This window comes from Diabrotica undecimpunctata, chromosome 2 (assembly GCF_040954645.1).
Source record: "Diabrotica undecimpunctata isolate CICGRU chromosome 2, icDiaUnde3, whole genome shotgun sequence".
Classification (NCBI taxonomy): domain Eukaryota; kingdom Metazoa; phylum Arthropoda; class Insecta; order Coleoptera; family Chrysomelidae; genus Diabrotica; species Diabrotica undecimpunctata.
Window position 1 is genome coordinate 67,360,965 of NC_092804.1, and position 21,640 is coordinate 67,382,604.

General features: G+C 32.7%; 1 protein-coding gene across 1 annotated transcript in view; it reads left to right on the forward strand.

The window, feature by feature from the left end:
- LOC140434645 (large neutral amino acids transporter small subunit 1) overlaps window positions 1-21,640 on the forward strand; it is a 142,766-nt gene that overhangs the window by 32,850 nt on the left and 88,276 nt on the right. Inside the window, exon 2 of the mRNA XM_072523058.1 lies at window positions 10,171-10,417. Within this exon, the coding sequence (XP_072379159.1) occupies window positions 10,171-10,417 (247 nt within the window). The remainder of the gene's footprint in view (window positions 1-10,170; window positions 10,418-21,640) is intronic.

Genomic DNA, 21,640 nt, shown 5'->3' on the forward strand with positions numbered 1-21,640 from the left:
TTAATGCCTCTATAATTTTCTGGGTCCGATTTTTGAAGACAGGTATTAAAATACTTGATCTCCATTCTTGTGGTAATCCCAGTTTAGTTTTAATAGTTTTTTGGTCAGATCTGGTCCTCCTTACTCTAGAAGTTTATTCGGTAATATGTCCTCTCCTGGTGATTTTATATTTTTTAATTTCTTAATGCGTCCTTTACCTCTTCCTCCTCAATATTTATTTCTTTGTTTGTCATCACTTCCGGTGTTAGTAGTTCTCATTATAATCACCTTTAGCAAATAGGGATAGAAAGTAGTCTGCTCATGTTTCCTCCTGAATATGTTTCGTATTTATTAGTTTGTTCTTTGTCCTCTGGTAATCATCAGCAATCCCATTACCAACAATTTTACAAGTTGTAGATTTCAGATTCTTCAGTGCAGCTTGGCAGTCTCAGACAATAAATATTTGAGCACAAAAATTCTTTTTGTAACTGGGTCTAATAACTTAATGTTGAAAATCTAAGGGTCAAAGGCTGAGCTTTATATTAAATATTTCATATGCGACTTTTTGCCACAACCATTAAGAGATCCTGAAGGTCTGTTAAATTGATCTCTGAGTTGATTTTCAGGCTTCAAAAAATTCCACCAACCATCCAACCAAATGTTTAACCATTACGATTTTATTTTATTTAGATTTAATTTAACAAAATATTTTAACATATAGTCAGTGACATTAGAAGTGTTACACCCAGAAGGAATAATTTCTTGAACTTAATTTTTTGGCAACATGGTAAATTTACATCAAGAATGAAACGATAATATTGTCAAGAATTTTTATTAACAAGTAATAAAAAAAAATGAAAAATGCATTTGGCGACCCTGTAGTTGAAAACACTACTGTATACGTCTAGGCATTGACAAAATGTGATGATCTATGTCTGCTTATGGCACCTCGTTCCAAGCAACTTAAACTTCATGTATTAACTGTGCCAGAGTCTGTGGAGGATGGTGCAAACTGTACAGTCTCCTTCCCATCATATCCCATACATGTTCGATAGGATTTAAATATGGAGCACGGGGCAGCTACGGCAAAACATTAACGCCAGCTTCTTGGAGAAAGTCCATAGTTTGACGAGCAATATGAGGACACACGTTGTCTTGCTGATAAAGGACGTCTTGCCGGCCGTTGAGATAAGGCAGTAAAATGGTTTGTAAGATGTCATCAACATAACGCGCAGATGTCATATTGCCTCGAATAAACACAAGTGGTGATCGGCTACCATAGGCAGTAGCCCCCCAAACCATTACTTCAACTGTACTGTGTACATGCCTCTCAATAGCAAACCCCATATCTCGTCGCTCTCCACGTCGGCGTCTTATCATCTACGACCATCATCCATTCCTAAACAGAATCGTGATTTATCGCTGAATGCTACATTACGCCATTCTGCCACCCAATGCTGCCCTTCTCTGCACCAAATCAAACGTTGATGACAGTGGTTCACAGTCAAAGGAAGCACTAGTCGTGGGCGGAATGAAACCAGTCCAAAGGCTCGAATGCGACGGTATAGTGTACACATACTAACAGGTCTATCTACTACTCCAAACCATGGTCAGCAATTTCACGCGTAGTAGCAAAACGGTCTCACAGAGCCAGTAATCTAAAACGCCTATCTTGAAGCTCTGTGGTACGCCTCGGTTGACCAGTTGGTCTTATTCGTGTTCCTCTACCTTCGTTTGTCCACACACGACAGACACGCATAACCGTCATTGCCGTACAATTAACACTATGGCCAATTTCGCGATACGACAAACCCATATCTCTATACGCAATAATTCTATCCGTTAAAATCGTTAACAAGGTGGTAATTTTGGTGTCTTCGAACTCGAGACATTTTCTTACACTGAATACAATTAGACTGAGGAATAATAACTAAAAATTTCTGTATGAACCGGTTTTAACAAATCGATCTCTTCACAAAAAAATTTAAAGATAAAACTTTATTTTTACAAAAAGTAGAAAAAATAAAACAAAGAAATTATTCCTTCTGGGTGTAACACTTCTAATGTCACTGAGTATATGTATAACAAAAAGATATTTATGTATATTAAACTGCTGAGAGAAAAGAAATAACAGGAAAATGCACTTTAAATATACTTTTAAAGTTTTAAAATTCTATGAACTACACATTTGTAACCTTTCGAGGCCACACGATACGAACTTTGGCCCAATTTTCTGACAAATCGAAATTGAAACTTTCTGTGTCCCACTTTTACTATATTGAGGATGGAAATGCATTTGATATAACGCCCAATTATTATTCAATGGGAAGTTTTTTTGTGAAATATTACTTTTTTTATTAAGTCATCAGGAATATAGTATTATTGCAATAAAAATCTTGTTTAAAATGTATAAAGGGGAATAAAAAATAGTGAAACTTAAAAATTAGAAAATGTAAAACAGGTTAATAATATTTAATCACAGATAATGAGTCAAATTGACTTCATCTAGATACTAAATTTACGGATTTTGTCCCATATCTCTTTCTCATCGCATGTCGTTGGTTTTGTTGTTGTTTATTTCTAGACCAGGGATGCTCATACTTGTAGTGTCTGCGATCTATCACGAAATATTTTAAAGACAAGCGATCGACTACCGACTACTACAACTAGACTGGAGCCTAGATACTAAAATATGTAGATTTCTGAAAACACTTTATAATTGTTTTGTAAAACGTTGTGTAATTACTGAGTGTCAACCGTAAACGTGATGTGAGATATTTGTCGTACCCATTTCGTGTTTTAAATGTTGCTATTTTAATTCTTCAACTTCTACTTGTCATAATTTAATAAAGACTCAAGACTAATGAATGCTCTGTCACTGCAGCTTGTTATTCAAGAAACAGACACTCGAGAACAATCGGTAATAGTCGCCAAACGTCACGCGGTTACATTGCCTCAGAAGCATGGAATATTTCGATCAGGATCTGAATCTTTTGCGATCGACTCCAGAAGCTGTGGCGATCGACAGGTCGATCGCGATCGACTGTTTGGGCACCGCTGTATCTAGACCAACCTTCATTGATTCCTTTCATGTATATCTATATAAATTTTCAAATTTGGCGCCACTTTATTTTATTACAATAATTAACAAATGAAATATTTCATATTATATAATTTAAAGTGTGTAAGCATTAAACAATCAAAAACTGGTTATCAAAAATCTACAATATAATGAACACAGACGAGTGTCTTTCTGACATAAATTGAATTTTAAAATTTTATTTACACATGAACTTTCTAAATCTACGAAAATTAAAACATTGAAATTGTTAACATAATAATAGTTTTAAACTTAATGTTTTGTGGTAATGTAAAAAATTTGATGGACTAGCCTCATGTTGTCAGTTTTTATGCTTCTTATACAATGTTCTTTCGTTTTCATTTCATTGCATTACTGAAAAAGTAATTTAAATTTATTTTAGCATGTCCTGATTAAGTAAATAGTTTTATTTATCCTGTTTTTATAATTAATGACTGCAGCCTCAAAACAAAACATTTTACATAATTGTCAGTCAATAATACCCAACTGCTTTATATATACAGTAGACTCCCTCTATAACGAGAACTGAAATGGCAGACTACTACTGTGAACAATAATACTGTGCGTACATATGAATATGTAGTTTTCTAAAACATTAACTTCCTATAATGAAGCCATTCGGAGCAATATAAGATGCTAAATATTGGTCGAGTGGAGTTTTTGAAAAAAATTTTACTTTTATTGTCAATGATATACGTTAAAACAAAAACTCTGTACTTACATTTTTTTCCAACTACATAATGTATAAAGCGTATTTTCAAGGATATATATATATATAAAGATATATATAACATAAACAATTGCTTCTGCAATTGGGAGAAGTCTGTCATTTTTGACTGCTTTAAATTTTCCAGTATCATTCTACCTATCATATTTTCTAAAGATGTGAAACAGTTGTATACTGCCTAAAGGACTTTCCACATCTTCTCTATTAGAACATTCTGGCGTAGATTCATCGCGATTGTCTTCTTCATCTTCATCACTTTCGTCACTGACCATAACGCGCTTCGCCGGCGGATTTATTACCTCCGCGATAATTTCACTATACGTCGGAAGATCACAAACAATGACGTCATTATCAATGGAAATGAATTCAGCAAACTCGTCATCGTTGTTCAGTTGGGTTAGTTCTTGACCTTGCTGTTGTAACCTCAACCACTCTGCTACAGGATATTCATCTTCTTCGTTTTCTACCTCTGTACACCCCGCATGACCGAAACATTTTCTGATGATTTTTTTATCTACGAATGTCAATGCTTTGTGAATGAAATTTATGGCATCTAATAAAGTAACAAGGGATTCACTACGGTTTTCTACATTATTCAGGATCCACTTAACTAAAAGTGTTCTGTAGTGAACGTTAAAGGACCTTATGATGCCCTGATCCATCGGTTGCAGAACAGATGTGCAATTTCTGGGTAAAAAAAGAAGTTGAATGTTTTTTAAACCGGTAACTTTCGGATGGGCTGTATAGTTGTCAACAATTAAAAGAATCTTTCGATGGCCTAACTCTCTGTCCTGCTTCAAAAGTTTTCCACTAAAAATCTCTGCTGTCATCCACGATTTTTTATTAAATTTATATGTGACAGAAAGCTGATTCACACCTCTGAAACATCGTGGTTTTTGAGATTACCCAATGACGACTAACTTCCTTTTTTCGGAACCGAACATGTTGCTACACGCGAGTACAGTTACCCTTTCTTTTGATAACTTGCCACCTATACAACGTTCATTTTTGAATTTGAGGATCTTATCTGAAGTAAGTTTAAAAAAAAGTCTCAGCTCGTCGGCATTGAAAAAATTATCGTCACTGTAATTTTGCCTTATTGTAGGCCATGGCTTCAACCATTTGTCGGTGACTTCTTTGGAAACACTCTTCGCTTCACCGCAAATTTTTCCACACGTAATTTCGTGCCTGGCCTTAAAACGGTTCATCCACCCACTCGATGCTTTAAAATTCTTATCACCACCTAGCGCCTGCTAAAACTGTGTTGCTTTTTCTTGAAGCAGCGGTCCACTTATTGGAACATTCGCAGCCCTGTTTACGGTAAACCATTTGACCATTGCAGTATTGAGTTCTTTATTAGTTGCGGCACGTAGTTTTTTCGATTTACCGGAAAAAGACGAACCTGCTGCGAAAATCTTGTGTTTATTTTTGAGCATGGTAGATAGAGTGGAACTTGAAATTCCTCTTTCACGACAAACTTCTGCTTTCTTCTCAACATCTTTAAGGATGTTAAGTTTTTCTTCTAAAGTAAATACTTTTATTTTAGGAGTCATAGTGTGTAATCTGTGTGACTATGTAATCTACAACATAACTTTCAAGACGCAAAAGCACAATCAGGAAACAAACGATAAACATCTACAACAAAAACAACTGTGAAATGAAATTCTGGTGAAATTTGTTTCATTTGTCATGTTTTTAAGCCTCTTTACGTAGTTTATTAGGTGCGAATGGCCAACCCCTATACTGACACTTGTGAATCATAAATTGTAAATTTCCGACGACAACACAATATCGGTTGGTAGATTAAACAGAAGTTTATTGTGGGCGGCAGTTAAAAAGGGTATTTATTTATAGCTACGGCTGGGCCAAAAACCAAATAATATATAACCAAATTTGCCTTGCTATAGAGGGTTATACTTCAATAGAAATTTCACGGGACATCTTATGTATCTCGCTATACGATTCCACAATATGGTGATCTCTAATCCACAGTAGGGTGATCTCACATCGTAGTGACATAAAAACCAATAAAAATAAATGCATGTGCACTTCCAGAACATGCATAAACTTTGAAAAAATAAGTTTAATTTCGAAGATTCCTGTATTTTGGCAAAGGAAAAAACCATTTAAAACGTGTTTTCTTGAAAATGTGTTCCATAAAATCTAGTACGTCTTGCATAAATAAAAAGTATGACATAGATAAACTGAGCAACATTTATTGTCATTTACTGGAAAAACATCAAGAATAAAATAAATATTTACTTATACATATACACTTCAAAATACACCTGTGTGCATAACAGGTTACATGCCATTAAGACAGGTTTAAAAATTAAAAGTTACCCAGTATGGGCCTCTTGGTTTTTTGAAAAGAAATACAATATTAAGAACACCGAATTACATTTTAATCTTAGTGTTTTTTCTTTCTGTTCTCTATGTATCAGAGTTAAAACACACCATCACAAGATGTCATATAATTAACATAATTTTTACCATCCTTACCAAAATTTTGGAATGTATTTTGTCCATTATTTTATGTTTGTGATATTAATGTTGAAGGTCAAAGCTTATTATAAATAAGCTCAACGACTAGTAAGTTGCACTGACGAATTGTGATATTTTGTAAATATTTACATATTTTTTTTATCTATATGACAGCGTTTTGAAAAAGGAATAAAACAATTCCGAAAGCTAGACAAAAAGTCAAAAGACTATTTCTTTAACATTCCGGCCAACCTTCTGACTGCAGCCCTAATAAACTGGTTGTTTGTATATACAGGGTGGTCCTAAAGTAATTGTACAAACAGAAACCATAGATTCTACACTTTAAAATATTACGATTTAAGCCAACTTGCTTTAATAAAATGTTGATATTAAGAAAGATACAGGGTGTTAAAGTGGAAATTTAAAATTCTATTTTTCGCTATAACTTTTACGTTTGTAAATATTTTTGGACAAAAATTTATAATTGGACGCTTTTAAGTAGGATAAATTATAATTTTATACATAAATTAATGTTACTGATAGATGGCGCCACATATGCCACAGGTGTGGCATAGATTTGCGCTTAACTTTTTTGCTCTTAAAGTTACCTCTATTTGTGTTAAAAAATATTAAACATACATTATTTTTACAAAGAAAAGGTATACTTGTTAGTAACCTCAAAATTCAACCGTTTTCGAGATAATCGCATTTTATAAGTCAGCTGCCTCATAATTCTTAGTTGTGATATTTGTGCGGTAAAGCACTCAATACCTGTAGATAAGCATAATTCATAGTTTATTCTTATTAAAACAACTCAAGGATGATAATGTAACATTACAAAATTTTTGCTATGGCTGCTAAATGTCTTATTGGAGAAAATATTCTTCATCTTCTTCTTTAGGTGCCGTGTCCGTATTCAGACGCTGGCCGTCATCATGTATACAATTTCCCTTTTCTATCGCTTCTTAAATTTCTATACCTACTGGCGTTGTATTACTTTTTCCCTATTGTAAAATGCTGAAAAACCAAAATATATGGTTTATGTAAGATGGTACACCACCACATTCTAGAGAGAAGGCGTTGAGAACATAGTTAAATATACCTTTTCTGAACGTTGGATTGGACGTGGCAGTCATATTCCTTGGCAATGTGGTGAGATATTGATATAATTATTTAATTTATAAAAAAACCCAAAATAATACCTATTATTCATTACGTAAATTGTTGTTTACCCATTTTTATTATGACAAATGGAAACTAAGCACAGGTATGAAATAACACACGTGTCTTGTTTCATAATACTTTTGCTACAAATCTTACCTTAAAGACTCAGCATTTTTACAAAAACATCATCGTTGGCCTAATAACCGATATTGTTATAAATATAGTAAACAAACAGGCAATTTAGTTCAGCATAATATTAGTTGGTTAGTTCATAATATTATCATCATTATCATAATAGTCCATTTGTTCGATATGTAATTATAGTTACTCGTAAGCTTATATGAGTGTATATAAGTAACCAATGAATGAGATACATCACAGTTTAATACATTATTTAACCTTTGCGACATAATATACTATAAGATTTGGATATAGATTCGTCCATTATACATTATAGCCACCACGTAGCCCAGAATTTAATCCGCTTGATTTTGGTGTATGGGGCGTATTAAAACAACGTGTCTATAAGAATACCATAAACATTTGCAACCAAATATGGGAAGAAATAAATACTTCAACAGTTTCTTTAGAACCAATGATGCTATTTAATATAAGATGATTTTTATGGAATATATTGACAAATGAATTAATGAAAATGGTAGACATATCGAACACTTACTTTAACAAAAAGTTTAGTAATTTAGTTTAACTATTTCTTAATTTAGTTTGTAAACAAAATGTTTTGATTACGACTTTAATTTAACATAAAATATAAAATGTTTGATGTAAAATCCTATTATTCTGTTTTTTGTCATAGCCTATTATTAATTATCCTGCTGATATATTTATTTTATTTAATATTTCGTTAACTATTAACTTTAGTTATTGGTATTTTATACCAAAATTTAGATTTATTAATGTTTTTGTCTATTTTTCCTTCGTTGCCTGGGGTAATTGCCTTAACTCAGAAATATGCAGCTGATTTGTAAAATGCGATTATCTCGAAAACTATTGAGTTTAAAAGTTATTAACAGGTATACCTTTTTTTTGTTGAAATAATGTATCTTTAATATTTTGTATCACAAATACAGTTCACTCAAAGAGCAAAAAAGTTAAGTGAAAATTTATGCCACATATGTGGCATATGTGGCGCCCTCTATCCGCTACATCAAAGTGTGCATCAAATTATAATTTTTCATATTTAAAAGTACCCAGTTGTAAATTTTTATGCATAAATGTTTACAAACATGAAAGTTATAGCCAAAAATAAAATTTTTAATTTGCACTTTAACACCCTGTATCTTTCTTAATATCAACATTTTATTAAAGCAATTTAGCTTAAATCGTAATATTTTAAAGTGTAGAATCTACTGTTTCTTTTTGTACAATTACTTAAGGACCACCCTGTATATATATATATATATATATATATATATATATATATATATATATATATATATATATATATATACATTAGAGAAAAATTTTAGAGAAAAAAAAAATTTTTTTAGTAAGCAGTATGCTGTCCACGATTTTCAATAATTGATTGGCAATGGCATACTTGCCACTAAATTGTTAAGCTCATCTCGGCTGATGTACATTCAAAGTTGGGATAGTATAGACAATAATTATTAAATAGTTTCAGGGTGAGCTTGTTGTACATATAATGCTCTCCTAAATTGATCCCAGGCATGCTAAATGAATATGCCCAATCTCAGCTATATGTACCGGCATATTTTTTGGGATAAGGAGACCTCGTAGTTAATTGCAAATTAGGAACAGCTGTTTATTCACATTGTTAATAACTTAGTATCTCTCTATGTGCTCATTATAACTAATTCCAGCCTACACTCTCACAGAACCCCTTTCGAAATGGATAAATTTTCCAAATACAGTTATAGATTAGATAGATATTGATCAAAACATGTATAAGTCTACTATAAGAATATCTTTTAAAGACAGAATCGTAGGTGAAGAGTAGATATTTTAATTATACCAGAGAATGTTGATATTCCAGAACATAAATTAGATTTTTTTAATGCTCCGCGGTAAGTGCAACCCTTCTTAACAGATGTTTTAACCTTAAATTGACTCAAAAACCTCCGATACAAATTTGCTACTGAGATGGCAGTTCTTTTTGTATTAAAAACGGTTCTGTTTACGATTTTACAAATATTGAGAAGGACTCAAGTACAACGGTACTGTGCTGACATATTAATTCTTGGACTTCTTGCTTTAACCTGTTCTGCATTATTACTGGCCTTGTTATTACGATTTCCTAACCGAGCGACTATATTTTTGTGATACATTAAAATAAAAATCTCTAAAAGTTTTTTATTTATTCTTCACGATTCAAAATCACTCTAAACAATGTATATTTCAAATTATTGCCTTAAAAACGAAATGATATTTTTTGCGAATTGCAAGTATTTGCTAGATTTGTTTACCCACATTTAGTCTACAAAGAATCAAAATTTTTCATGACAAATGTTAAATTTGAATACTAGGTGCTTAATTTATTTTTGACCATAAATTTTTATATTTTACTATCAAAATGTTTACGAAAACAATATTCTTTCAGCAATACGATTTTTTTGCGGAATCGGGGGAAAAGAATGGCAATGCATAAGAGAAAGGATGTAATGACTAAATTAGATAAAAAATTTCAGTGTATTTAGAATTATGCTGTATATCACATAACGATTTACGTTTTCAGGTTGGTGCCTACTGCTATGCGGAGTTGGGAACGATGATAAGAAAAAGTGGCGCGGATTATGCCTACATAATGGAAACATTTGGTCCCTTCTGTGCTTTTATTAGATTATGGATAGAATGTATGATTGTACGGCCTTGTTCGCAGGCTATAGTAGCGCTGACGTTTAGCCAGTACGTTATGAAACCTTTCTTTCCTGAATGTGAACCACCAGATAGCGCAGCAAGGCTATTGGCTGTCTGCTGTATATGTAAGTAACTTTTTAGCATTACCATGATAAAGATAAATCAATCTTATTTACGCGTTAACCATAACCGTAACTTATACCGATTTTAAAACTTTTTCAAAACTTGAGATTACGTTTTCTTCAAATATGTGACCCAATTATCGTATTTTTTGTCATTTTACTCTTTGTCTGTGCAAAAATTTTTTCTTCCGTTTGATATTCTCTGCATAGGATACCAAACATCTTTCTGTATAACCACATCTCGAAAGCATTCGGATGATGGATTTTGTTTTTTTTTATTTATAAACTCGTATCAGCCTATATGGCTATTAGCGACAAGAGAAAATAACGACTTTGCCACCGCACTTAAGGAATAGTTATTTTAAATTCTCCGGGATTATTTACCTCTTTCCGCACTATGTGAGGGGCACTCAAGAAGGTGTGTTATTGTTAGCGGACCCTCGCAAGCATAATGGTCCGTTCATTAAGGAGACCATCGCATGGTATCCTCGCCTAGATCATAGCATTGACAGTGAACACTTGCATTTAAAATAAAATGCATTTATTTTACCTGGCGATGGATACGATGGTCGGAGCGAGGCTCGGTGGTCGCCGTCTCGTAGTGTCGATCGTAGAGTAATAGGATCGAGGGTCGAAAAAATACTAAGCTTGAATACTATGGTCCGATACCTGGCTCGAGGCTGGGCGCTGCGCATTTATTTTACCTGGCGATGATAATATGATACCATCCTATGGTCCGAGCGAGGGTCGGCGCCTCGTTATGAGCTCACACTTACACTCCAGTTGGGGAGCTCGTGTCATCAGATGTCTGTGTGTGAGGCGACTATAACCAAGTCGCAACCACGTGATGATTACCTGAGGAAAACAATTAGTGGAACTATCACACCATGGCTGAAATGTTGTTTTTTTCTTAAGTCATTTTGCCTGTTTTTTGTGCCATCTGCTATACTATATGTCAACTATTTTGCTGTGGAAGTATGATTTAAGATCTGTCGCTGGAGTTTTTGGATAAATCTCAATAGTTGCGACCTCGTACATATTTATCTGCCAAATCGTTCAATTTTTACTGTTGTATTTTGCCAAACTTTGGCAACTGTACGTCCAGCGTTAACAAAATCTCGAGGCAATAAATTTATCATTTTTTCGCACGATATTCCCGAATTGAGCGTAGATAATTAGGTCTCCATGATATTATTTCCTCCTTATCTGTTAAAATGGCATTCCGGCATAGTTTTATACATCAAAAGTTAAGATAATGTAATGTTATTCGTACTAATTCACGGCTAATTTAGAGAAATTATAGATTTTGCCTATTTTACTAAATACAGATTTGAGAGTCGTATTTTCAAAGAAAAATGACTGTGTTGTTTTGCGGATGATATTTCTTCAGGCTTTAGGTTTTGGTTCGCGCTGATTTGTATATCGAGTTTTTCTTGCTCACAACTGTGGCCACTAATACTCCTGTTAAAAAAAACAGCAACTAACAACTTCCATTGAAGGGAATGTGTTTTTAGTCCATTACATACCTTCCAGATAATTTGTTTTTTCTCTTGTGAGACGGGTCTATGACGTGGGTGTCGTGTACTTGTACCATTTGTTATATCCATTTTTATTCTACGAAAAACTGATGGACTATACTGCAATTACTTTAACCTAATATTTTGTCTTACTTCACAATAATAAAACTAATTAACAAAATGCATATTTATAGCAATAAAACACAAATTTAACAGCTGAAACTATATCAACAACAATAAGTTAAACTGATTGCAAAATCTGTTCACAGTTTTAAATAACAATTTTGCTGATTGACCACTTACCTGCTATGTAATTCCCACTACATAATACCAGAGCATTTAATTTTTAACCATCAACAAAAATGTAATATGGTGACAATTTTGAATTCGATGGTAATATGATCGTCATAGATGTCGCTACTGCAACACATAGTTCCTTGTCGATAACACTTTTTAGATAACTTGAATCATTTTTCAATGATATGTGTGGATTTAAGAAATTAATTCAGGTAAATGCTTTAACCGTAGGAAGACCCGTACCTACATTCACATAATAGTAAGGCAAGACTCGCGTAATTATGAAATTCACAGAACGACAAAAGTACGTACAGATCTTGATGGAATTAATTTACAGTAAAATAGTTCAGTTCTAAAACAAATAATGAAATAACGACGCCGCAAGATTTATGGAATTTTCTAACAGTTAACAGTTTTAAAATCAGTTTTTACCAATGAATCACTCTCTCTAATAAATTGTTGGACTATAGACACAAATTACAGTCAACTCCGGTTTATCCGCGATCGCATTATCTGCGAGGAGATTATCCGCGGGACGGATTATCCGCAGGGCGGATTATCCGTAGAGTGGATTATCCGCGACTTTGTATAGCTTTTGTTTAATACTAATGAAAACCTATTATTTTATAAACTAGATCTATGTATTATCATTATCTGTTAACTTGCTTGTGTTAGTTCGCAGTTCGTTCAGTTGATCGTTGTTGTGAGGTAGTGTTTTAATTTGAGCTATAATGCATTTTTTTATTGTTTTGTTATCATGCTCAAGAAAAGAAAAAAAGTGTTGACAATTAATCAAAAGTTAGAACTCATTAGTAAAATTGAAAACGGTGCTTCTGGTAAACTTAATATGCCTTCAGTACGGCATCGGTGAGTCGACAGTGCGAGACAGTTTAAAACAAAAAGGCAGACTTCTTTCATTTGCGTCAATGTCAGAAAGCTCTTCTGCCATGAAGAAAGGAAAAACAATGAGAACTTCGTCTCACGGAGAATTAAAGAAGTTCTTGATAGAATGGATAGCCTAAGTTCGTAACATGGGTACACCCATATCAGGTCCACTAATTGCTGTAAAAGCAAAACAGTTTTTTGACTTGTTGTGCTTAGTAGAGAATTTTATTGCATCATCTGGTTAGTTGACTCGCTTTAAGCAATGCCATGGCATAAAGGAGATATTATTTCTCCTAGAAAGAAGCTCAGTGATGACCAGTAGTGAGCTGTGGAATTTAAAAGTGAGTTTGAAGATTTCTTTTCTTCAAATGATCTGAGCTACGAACAAATTTATAATGCAGACGAATTGGGCCTCTTAATGAAATACATTTCAACTCGGACGCTAGCTTTTGTAAGTGGAGATAAATCAGGGTGCCAAAAATCCAGCAAAGAACGGATCACGATTATGTCTTGCAGCAATACTACAGGAAGTCACAAACTGAAGTTGACGGTTATTGGCAAGACAATAAAATCTGGATATTTTAAGGACACTAGAGCAGAAAAACTACCTGTTGATTACTTCAAAGAAAGGAAAGCGTACCAGAATTTGTACCAGGAGTCAAAAAACATTAAAAGCAAACAATTTGCCACAAAAGGTGTGTTGTTGATTGACAACGCCCCCTCAGATCCTAAAACGCATATGCTTAAGTCTGCTGACGGAAAAATTTTTGTCAAATTTTTGCCCCCATACACGACTGCATTAGTTCAACCTATGGTCTAAGGTGTCGCTGCGTCTATAAAGAGAAACTACAGAACAAAGTTACTTAAAAAGTTTTGGAAGTCATTTACTATTATCGACTTTATTTACGAAATCGCATCTGCGTGGAAGTCTGTGAAGTCTTCAACAATTGTGAAGTCTCGGAGAAAACTGTTACCAAACATCGAAAAGTGTGTCGAACTAGCAGTTATAGGAGATAAAAATGAAATGCCTGTTCTTATTAATGAGCTTACTTACTGGGAGAGACAATAGGGACGCAGCAAACCTTCAAGAGTAGTTAGATTGCTACGCTACATCTAATAAAAGCAATTCCTTATTTCTATTTTCAAATAACAACGTTTTGTTGGCAATATTCTTATTATAATTATTTGATATTATTACCTATATACTTATTATTGCAGTTCAAGGAATTAATTAGATAATAAATTCCAGTTCATTGCGATATGATTTTTATTGTCCATCAAGAAGAATGATCATGCTGTTTTATGTTCCAGAAAATAAAGCTAAACTGTTATTATTAAAATCTACGTAATCGACTACAAATATGTTAAACCAAGAAATAATAATATCGTCGGTATACTGCGAAAACCAGGTAAATGACAAATTTTAAAATATTGAGTTAAGTATACCAAAATTCTCAGCTTTTTCCGCTCTACATACAGGTAAAACCAAATAAATGATACGACTTACCATTCAGCAGATAATTTGTGTAATAAACAAATAAGTTACACCTAATCAACTTTTCGTTTTCAAATAAAACAATATATCGCTACTTACTTCCATAAAATTAAAGTTCTGTTGCATGTAAAACAAAGTAAGCCCACATATATTATTATGCCGGACAACAATATATTTCTACTACTGCAAACCATATTCAGTAAAAAGGTGATAAGTGTCTTTAATACATTTTACGTGTATGATTTATTAAAATTTCTCTTCCATGTCGACTAGTAAAAACCTTTAAGTACACTTACTTCATTCTACCTGAAAACGGGTTGAGTTAAAATTTAGAAATGGTTACTAAGCTAAACCCATAAATGATCTTTATAACACATACACAGATAGAATAACTGAAGACAACAGTTCAATTGTTGATGATTCTGAGAACAATATAGCCTCAATGATGGAATCCATTTTTGATACTGACTTTTCAGATGTAGACCCCACATATCAGCCAAGTGAAGAGGGATCGCTCTCTCTAGGAAGTGTATATGATTTACACACTTTGATAGCCTAAATAATGAGAAAAAAGATACTGAAATAGGTGCACCCACGAACAATTTAGTGTCAACTTAAATAGCTAGTTGGATATTAAATCTACTTCTTGACAAATTATGGAAAGACGTACGTCCACTAAAACGTTGGAGAAAAGCTAACCCCAAAGATTGGGTAATAAATGTCGCAAAAAGAAGGCGTGCTGAGGGTTTGCCTTATAAGAAAAAGGCCATAGACCAGCAATGCCAAAACCAGTTAATTGTTCCGAGTGCTTTTACAAATGTACCAGTTATTTCAGCGAAGATAACAGACAAAGACTATGTCGTGAATATTGAAAGTTAGAATATATAGGCCAGAAACATTTTCTTATTGCACGTATTAAAACGGAGCCACCAAAGAGAGTCGTTGCAGTCCGTTGAAGTTAAAAAACCACGTGCATTTTCCAAAAAGTGTTACTTTTCTTTGAATGGTCAAGACATACAGGTATGTGAGAAATTTCTTTGTAAGACACTTTGTATATCAGAGTCGTTAATACAAGATGTTGTAAGAAAAACTGATATTCTAGGCTGTTATGCAGATACGGATAAAAGAGGCAAGCATACACCGCCAAATAAAACAAGCAGTAAAACCCGAAAAATCGTGAAGGCTCATATTGAGTCTTTTCCAACCATGGGCCCACATTATATTCGCCAAAGTTCAAAGCGTAAATATTTGGACAAAAATTTAAGTATAAGAAAAATGTACCAACTTTTTATAAATGACTATGTGCAGAAGAAACTGGAAGGTGTTAGCGAAATTACATATCAAAGAATATTTTCTAACGACTATAATTTAAGCTTTTTTGTTGCTAAAAAAGATCAATGTTTAGTTTGTAATAAATATGATAGGGCTAATCCAACTGACAAATCGGATTTAGAAGACAGTTACAGAGAACATCAGAAAAGAAAAGAAGTATGTAATCTTAAAAAACAAAATGATAAGAAAAGATCTAATGAACAACGGGATTTTGTTTCAGTTACTTTCGATCTACAGGCCGTACTACAGATTCCAAGTGGATTGACTGGAAAACTATATTATTCTCGAAAATTATGTGTCTACAATTTGTGTGTATATGAAGCCGCATTACCAAATGCAGCTTACTGTCTTGACTGGTCAGAAATTAACGGTAGACAAGGAAGTTCTGAAATAGAAAGCATTATACTCCACTACTTATCAAAATGTGTTCCAGAATATGTAAGTGAAATAAGTTTATTTTCTGATACCTGCAGAGGACAGAATCCGTTTAAATATTATTGAACACAATTTTTTAGATTCTGGACATTCCTATATGGAAGTTGACTCTATGCAGAGTAGTAACGAAACCGCTAAAAAACACAGATCTATCTATGGGATGCCAGATTACTTGTCTGTTTTTCAAAATGCAAGAGGAAATAGAAATATTAAGGTTGATGATAAAAAAGTATGTATAGAACCATACAAATGTAAAGAATGTAAAGAATGTACGACTTTTATGATTTAAAAAATGTGTCACACACTTTAATTAAAAACCGGACAAAAGACCAAAACGGCGAAAAAATAATGTGGTTGAAGATAAAAAGAATGAGATTCGTGAAAGGAGAGACAAACAGAATCTATTTTAATTATGACATGTCAACAAGCTTCAATTATTTCCTTACTGATACTGCACGGCAGTCAACAAGAAAAAAGCACGCCAAGTTATCAACTAATTCAAGCAATCATGAAGAACTTAAGCGACTTTATGATGCACATTTGAAAATTAGCATAGCAAAAAAAGAGAGATTTGGTACAGCTATAAGCTAGTAAGGGAGTGATACCGGAGGAATATCACGGGTGGTATCGTAATTTGAAAACGGGAAATGATGTAACAAACATCTTGCCAGAGCCTTCTTTCGAAATAAATTTGATTTTTTCTATAAAACTGCCTGTCATTCATATAAACAATAACTATAACTACACACAGCTGTTAATAAAATTTTCAGGGAAAACCAGTTAAATGTCATAAATATCGACTAATACCTTAAAACATTGCTATTACCTAGTAAAAGCCTCATATCTCGATCACAAAACTGGACAATATTATACTTGGTTTATTATATTTGTGTTAAATATGTTATTTGAAGAGTAATTGATTTATCTAGATTTACAGGTAAAACCAGTTAAGTGATAGCATTTCCAACTTAAATTTAGGATTAGTCAGATAGGTGTCTCAACTTTTTCAAACTAATGATAGAATATCATTTCAGATATATGCATCTTTCACTAGAATACCTAATATCAAAAACAAGCTGACTGCTTAATTCACAATATAAAACTAAACTTTAAAAACGTTTTTTCTCGATTTCGGTATTCCGACATTTACCTGGTTTTCGCAGTATACCGACGATATCTAGTTACAAAACGTAAATAAGATATTTAATGTCACATAACAAAAAACAAGATCGGATTTATCTAAATTAAATTAATAAAAAATATCACTGATTAAATACGGCGGAAAATTAGAAATAAATCCAAATTAGGAGAAAGTGAATAGCTAATTAAATGCTTCATGAAAAATCGAGTAGAAAAATAGAGAAATAGGTGAATAGCAGGCAAAAACGTTATTTTAAACTTCTCTTTCTTCTTTAAATTAATCCTTATGATTTTTAGCGTCGCCGTCGGATTTATTTTAATGTTTGTTGCTTAACGGTTTCTTTCAGTTTTTCCAATCTACTCCCATTTCTTCAATCTTCTCTACTGTCTTTTTCAAATTTCGTTCCATCCACCCATTTTTATTTAATCTGCCTTGCTTTTCTTTGTTTTTGTTGCTTCTCTTCTCTTCGTTTATTTCCATCTTTATATTTTCTACCTCTTTTTTCCAAATCTGTCAGTTTCCATAATAGTATATAGTAAATGTCTGCTCAAAGAACTAGGTCGTCTGCTTACATTAGCGTGTCTAGTTGTATTAGCTCCATTCTATTATATTCTATCTTGTTTGTATTTGTTTGTTCGTCTTCTGGTGTTTTTTAATAATCTGTCTGTTTACCTTCCCTAAAAGCAGCTTATTCCTCTATTATCTTATTTTCTGTCTAAATCTTTGTTTAACTATCGTTGTGTAAACTTTGAATGTCGCTGTAGATAAACATCTGACTGTAATTTTTATATGGACACTGATCTTCGTTTTTATGTATAGTGGTAATCAGTTTATTTTCCAATTCCACTTGAATCTCTCTAGTTTGCCATGCATGACAATATAATTTCACCAGACATTTTATTTATCTATCCCCAGCCATTTTAACAATTCTGGTTTTATTCCATCAGCAACGTGAGTTTTCCTATTTTTAAAGCATCTTTTACTTTTTTATGTTTATCTCTTTTTTATATAAATTTTTGATCTTCTTGGTCCTTTCTTTCTTCAATTCTTGTCTATATTTCAGACATTTCCAGTCTATATTTTGTACCTAGTTCCGCTTCTTTTTATGTTTGTATATTTATGATTATTGTTCTCATGTCTTACATATCGACAATACAATCTTATATACTTTATGTATTTCTTTAAAAATATAATAAAAGATTGGCCAATTTTAATTATTCTTACAATATTTAACATTTACCATTCCCTAATTTTTTGCAGCAATTCATTATGAAAACCCAAATTTCAAAAGAGATTTTCCTCGCCCCACATAGTACCATAATATTGTAAATATTTTTAATTTACTTTTTTTTAAGCTACATTGAACGTAATCACTTGTATATGTCATAGGACTTTACTTCTATTTGGTATCATCTGGAAATGCCAATTAGTTAAGTTTCCGAGTTATATAAATTGGAACTTTGAGTAATAGGAAAAATCCTCCATGAAAGCAGAAAATTTAAGCTTATTAATCAGACACGCTTGAAGAGTTTCTCTTGGTTGCTTTCTTTAATATAGATAATAAGCTTAGAAGGAATTGAGAAAATTTTGTGTTTTTAAGGTCAAATAAAACTCCACGATAGTAGCAAAAATGTCGAAATAAAATCATATAATTATACAAGCTGGTTCAAAACTGCAATTCCTCCTCAAATACTGTTCCTTTTAATATTAGCAGCCTGTGTATTAAGTGTTCTTCGCCACAATAAGCCACAATTAAAGGTTAAAGTACGTTTATTGACGTTTCAATTTCCACTTCGGAAATCGTTCTCAAAATACAAACATTAATAAATTAAACAAATTTTGTTTTTTTGTTCCTTAGTGAAAAATTCTTCTAATAATTTAATTTTATCTGACTCATTTATATTGACAATTCAGACATACATTATACATTTTAAAGTAGACGACTTTAAAATATTGCCAATATTGTTGAGTTGCGCTCCTGGGACGACTTTACTTATAAGATAGTTCATTCGAATACATGAAATCACTAAATAAATACTTTAACTTGAGAATATTCATCAGAAAAGATCATAGCATGTAATTCGTCTTTAAAAAGACAAATACATGCCATGATGACAGTAAAATTCTTCTGTTAGTGATTCCATAGTAAATTATGAGGGAAAAACCAGGAGAAAAAACCTCATTATACTATCCCGACATGGTAGTATTTGGTCGTGCATTTAGTTTACTTTCAATAAACACCAAATTCTGATTTTATTTTTTTGTTATTTAAAAAACATAAATGATGTGTGTTCTATATGTTACTGACTTACTAATACTGGTATTTTCCTGTTAATAAGTTTCTTTCAATATTGTAACCAGATCCTACTACATTCTGCCAATAAATATATTATTATCTTACATCCTAAAAGATACGGATGGTAAAAAGAGAAAAATCAAAGAAGCGGCTCTAATTATGCTAAATGAGACCAATTGTGTCGCAAAATCCTCGGCAGAATGTAGTAGGATCTGGTTACCCATATTGAAAGTTATTAAAAGGAAAATACCAGTATTAGTAAGTCAGAGAATTTGGTGTTTAAATTGGAAAGTAAACTAAATTCACGACCAAATACTTACCATGTCGGGATAATATTATGAGGTTTTTTTCCTGTTTTTTCCCTCATAATTTACTATGGAATCACTAACAGGAGAATTTTACTGTCATCATGACAAGTATTTGTCTTTTTAAAGACGAATCACATGCTATGATCTTTTCTGATGGATATTCTCAAGTTAAAGTTGATTTCATGTAATCGAATGAACTATCTTATAAGTAAAGTCGACCCAGAAGCGCAACTCAACAATATTGGCAATATCATTTTAAAGTCGTCTACTTTAAAATGTATAATGTCTGAATTATCAATATAAATGAGTCAGATAAAATTAAATTGTTAGAAGAATTTTTCACTATAAGTAACAAAACCGTATTTTGAGAACGATGCCCGAATTGGAAATTGAAACGTTAATAAACGTACTTTAACCTTTAATTGTGGCTTATTCCCATTCAAATAGTAATTACTTTAAAATGCTACAAGAAAATAGCTTTAGAACAATATTAAGATCATTTTAAGTTGTGGTAATTCAATATTATTTGGTGTTAAATTATTTTCTTTTTTCAATATTTCCTTAAATAATTATCAATTTTCTTACCTAATATTTTTAAAGTAAGAGATTAAGTACAAAAAGCAAATAGACTGGTAGGATGCCTTAATAACACTATATGGCGAAACACACACATTAACACTGAGATAAAGTCAAGAATTTATAAAGCCAGTGTAAGACCAACAATGACATATGCCTCAGAAACAAGACCCGACACAGTCACAACGCAAAGGCTACTGGAAACGGAAGAGATAAGAGTACTTCGACGAATTACAGGAAATGCGCTGAGAGATCGAAAGAGAAGTGAAGACATTAGAAGAAAATGTAACTTACAGTGTATAAATGGACACAAAATAGAAAAAAAGAATGGAATAACCGAATAAGCAGAATGGAGGAGACAACCAACAACCACGCAAAAGATGGAATGACAACCTTCCATAGAGGTATTAATCCGCCAATGAAAAAGCAAAATTGCTTATAAAGAGGAAGAAGTTGAAGAATATTTAATTTATTGTGACGTATTATATAACCGCAAGTTAATACTTCCTCATAAATTATTCTTACTAATTGGCGATATTCTCTATTTCCAAATCTGTGTACCTCAAACGTAATTACTTTGTGCCTTTTTTAAGTTGTAAGAAAAATTATTTCTGAGAATTGTTTTGGGTTGTAAAATCCTCCCGTTATGGTCTTGAATTTAGTTTCCAGTGATTTCAACCCTTCGCCAACTCATTTGAATGACCTATTTTTAATTTATCACACATCTCAAGGCTTCTTTTATTCTTTTAAAAGCAGTTCTGGCATATATTATTTAAGCTCTTTTTTAACCTCATGGTCAAGATAACCTAACTAAGATCACCTAACCTAACCTCATAGTCAAGATCGTTTGTTATCCAGTGACCAAGTAAAATGTTGAGGCCAGCGTCACGGAACTAGCGCCACAAGATGGCGAGAAGATGGCATGATCATGGGTAACGGAACTA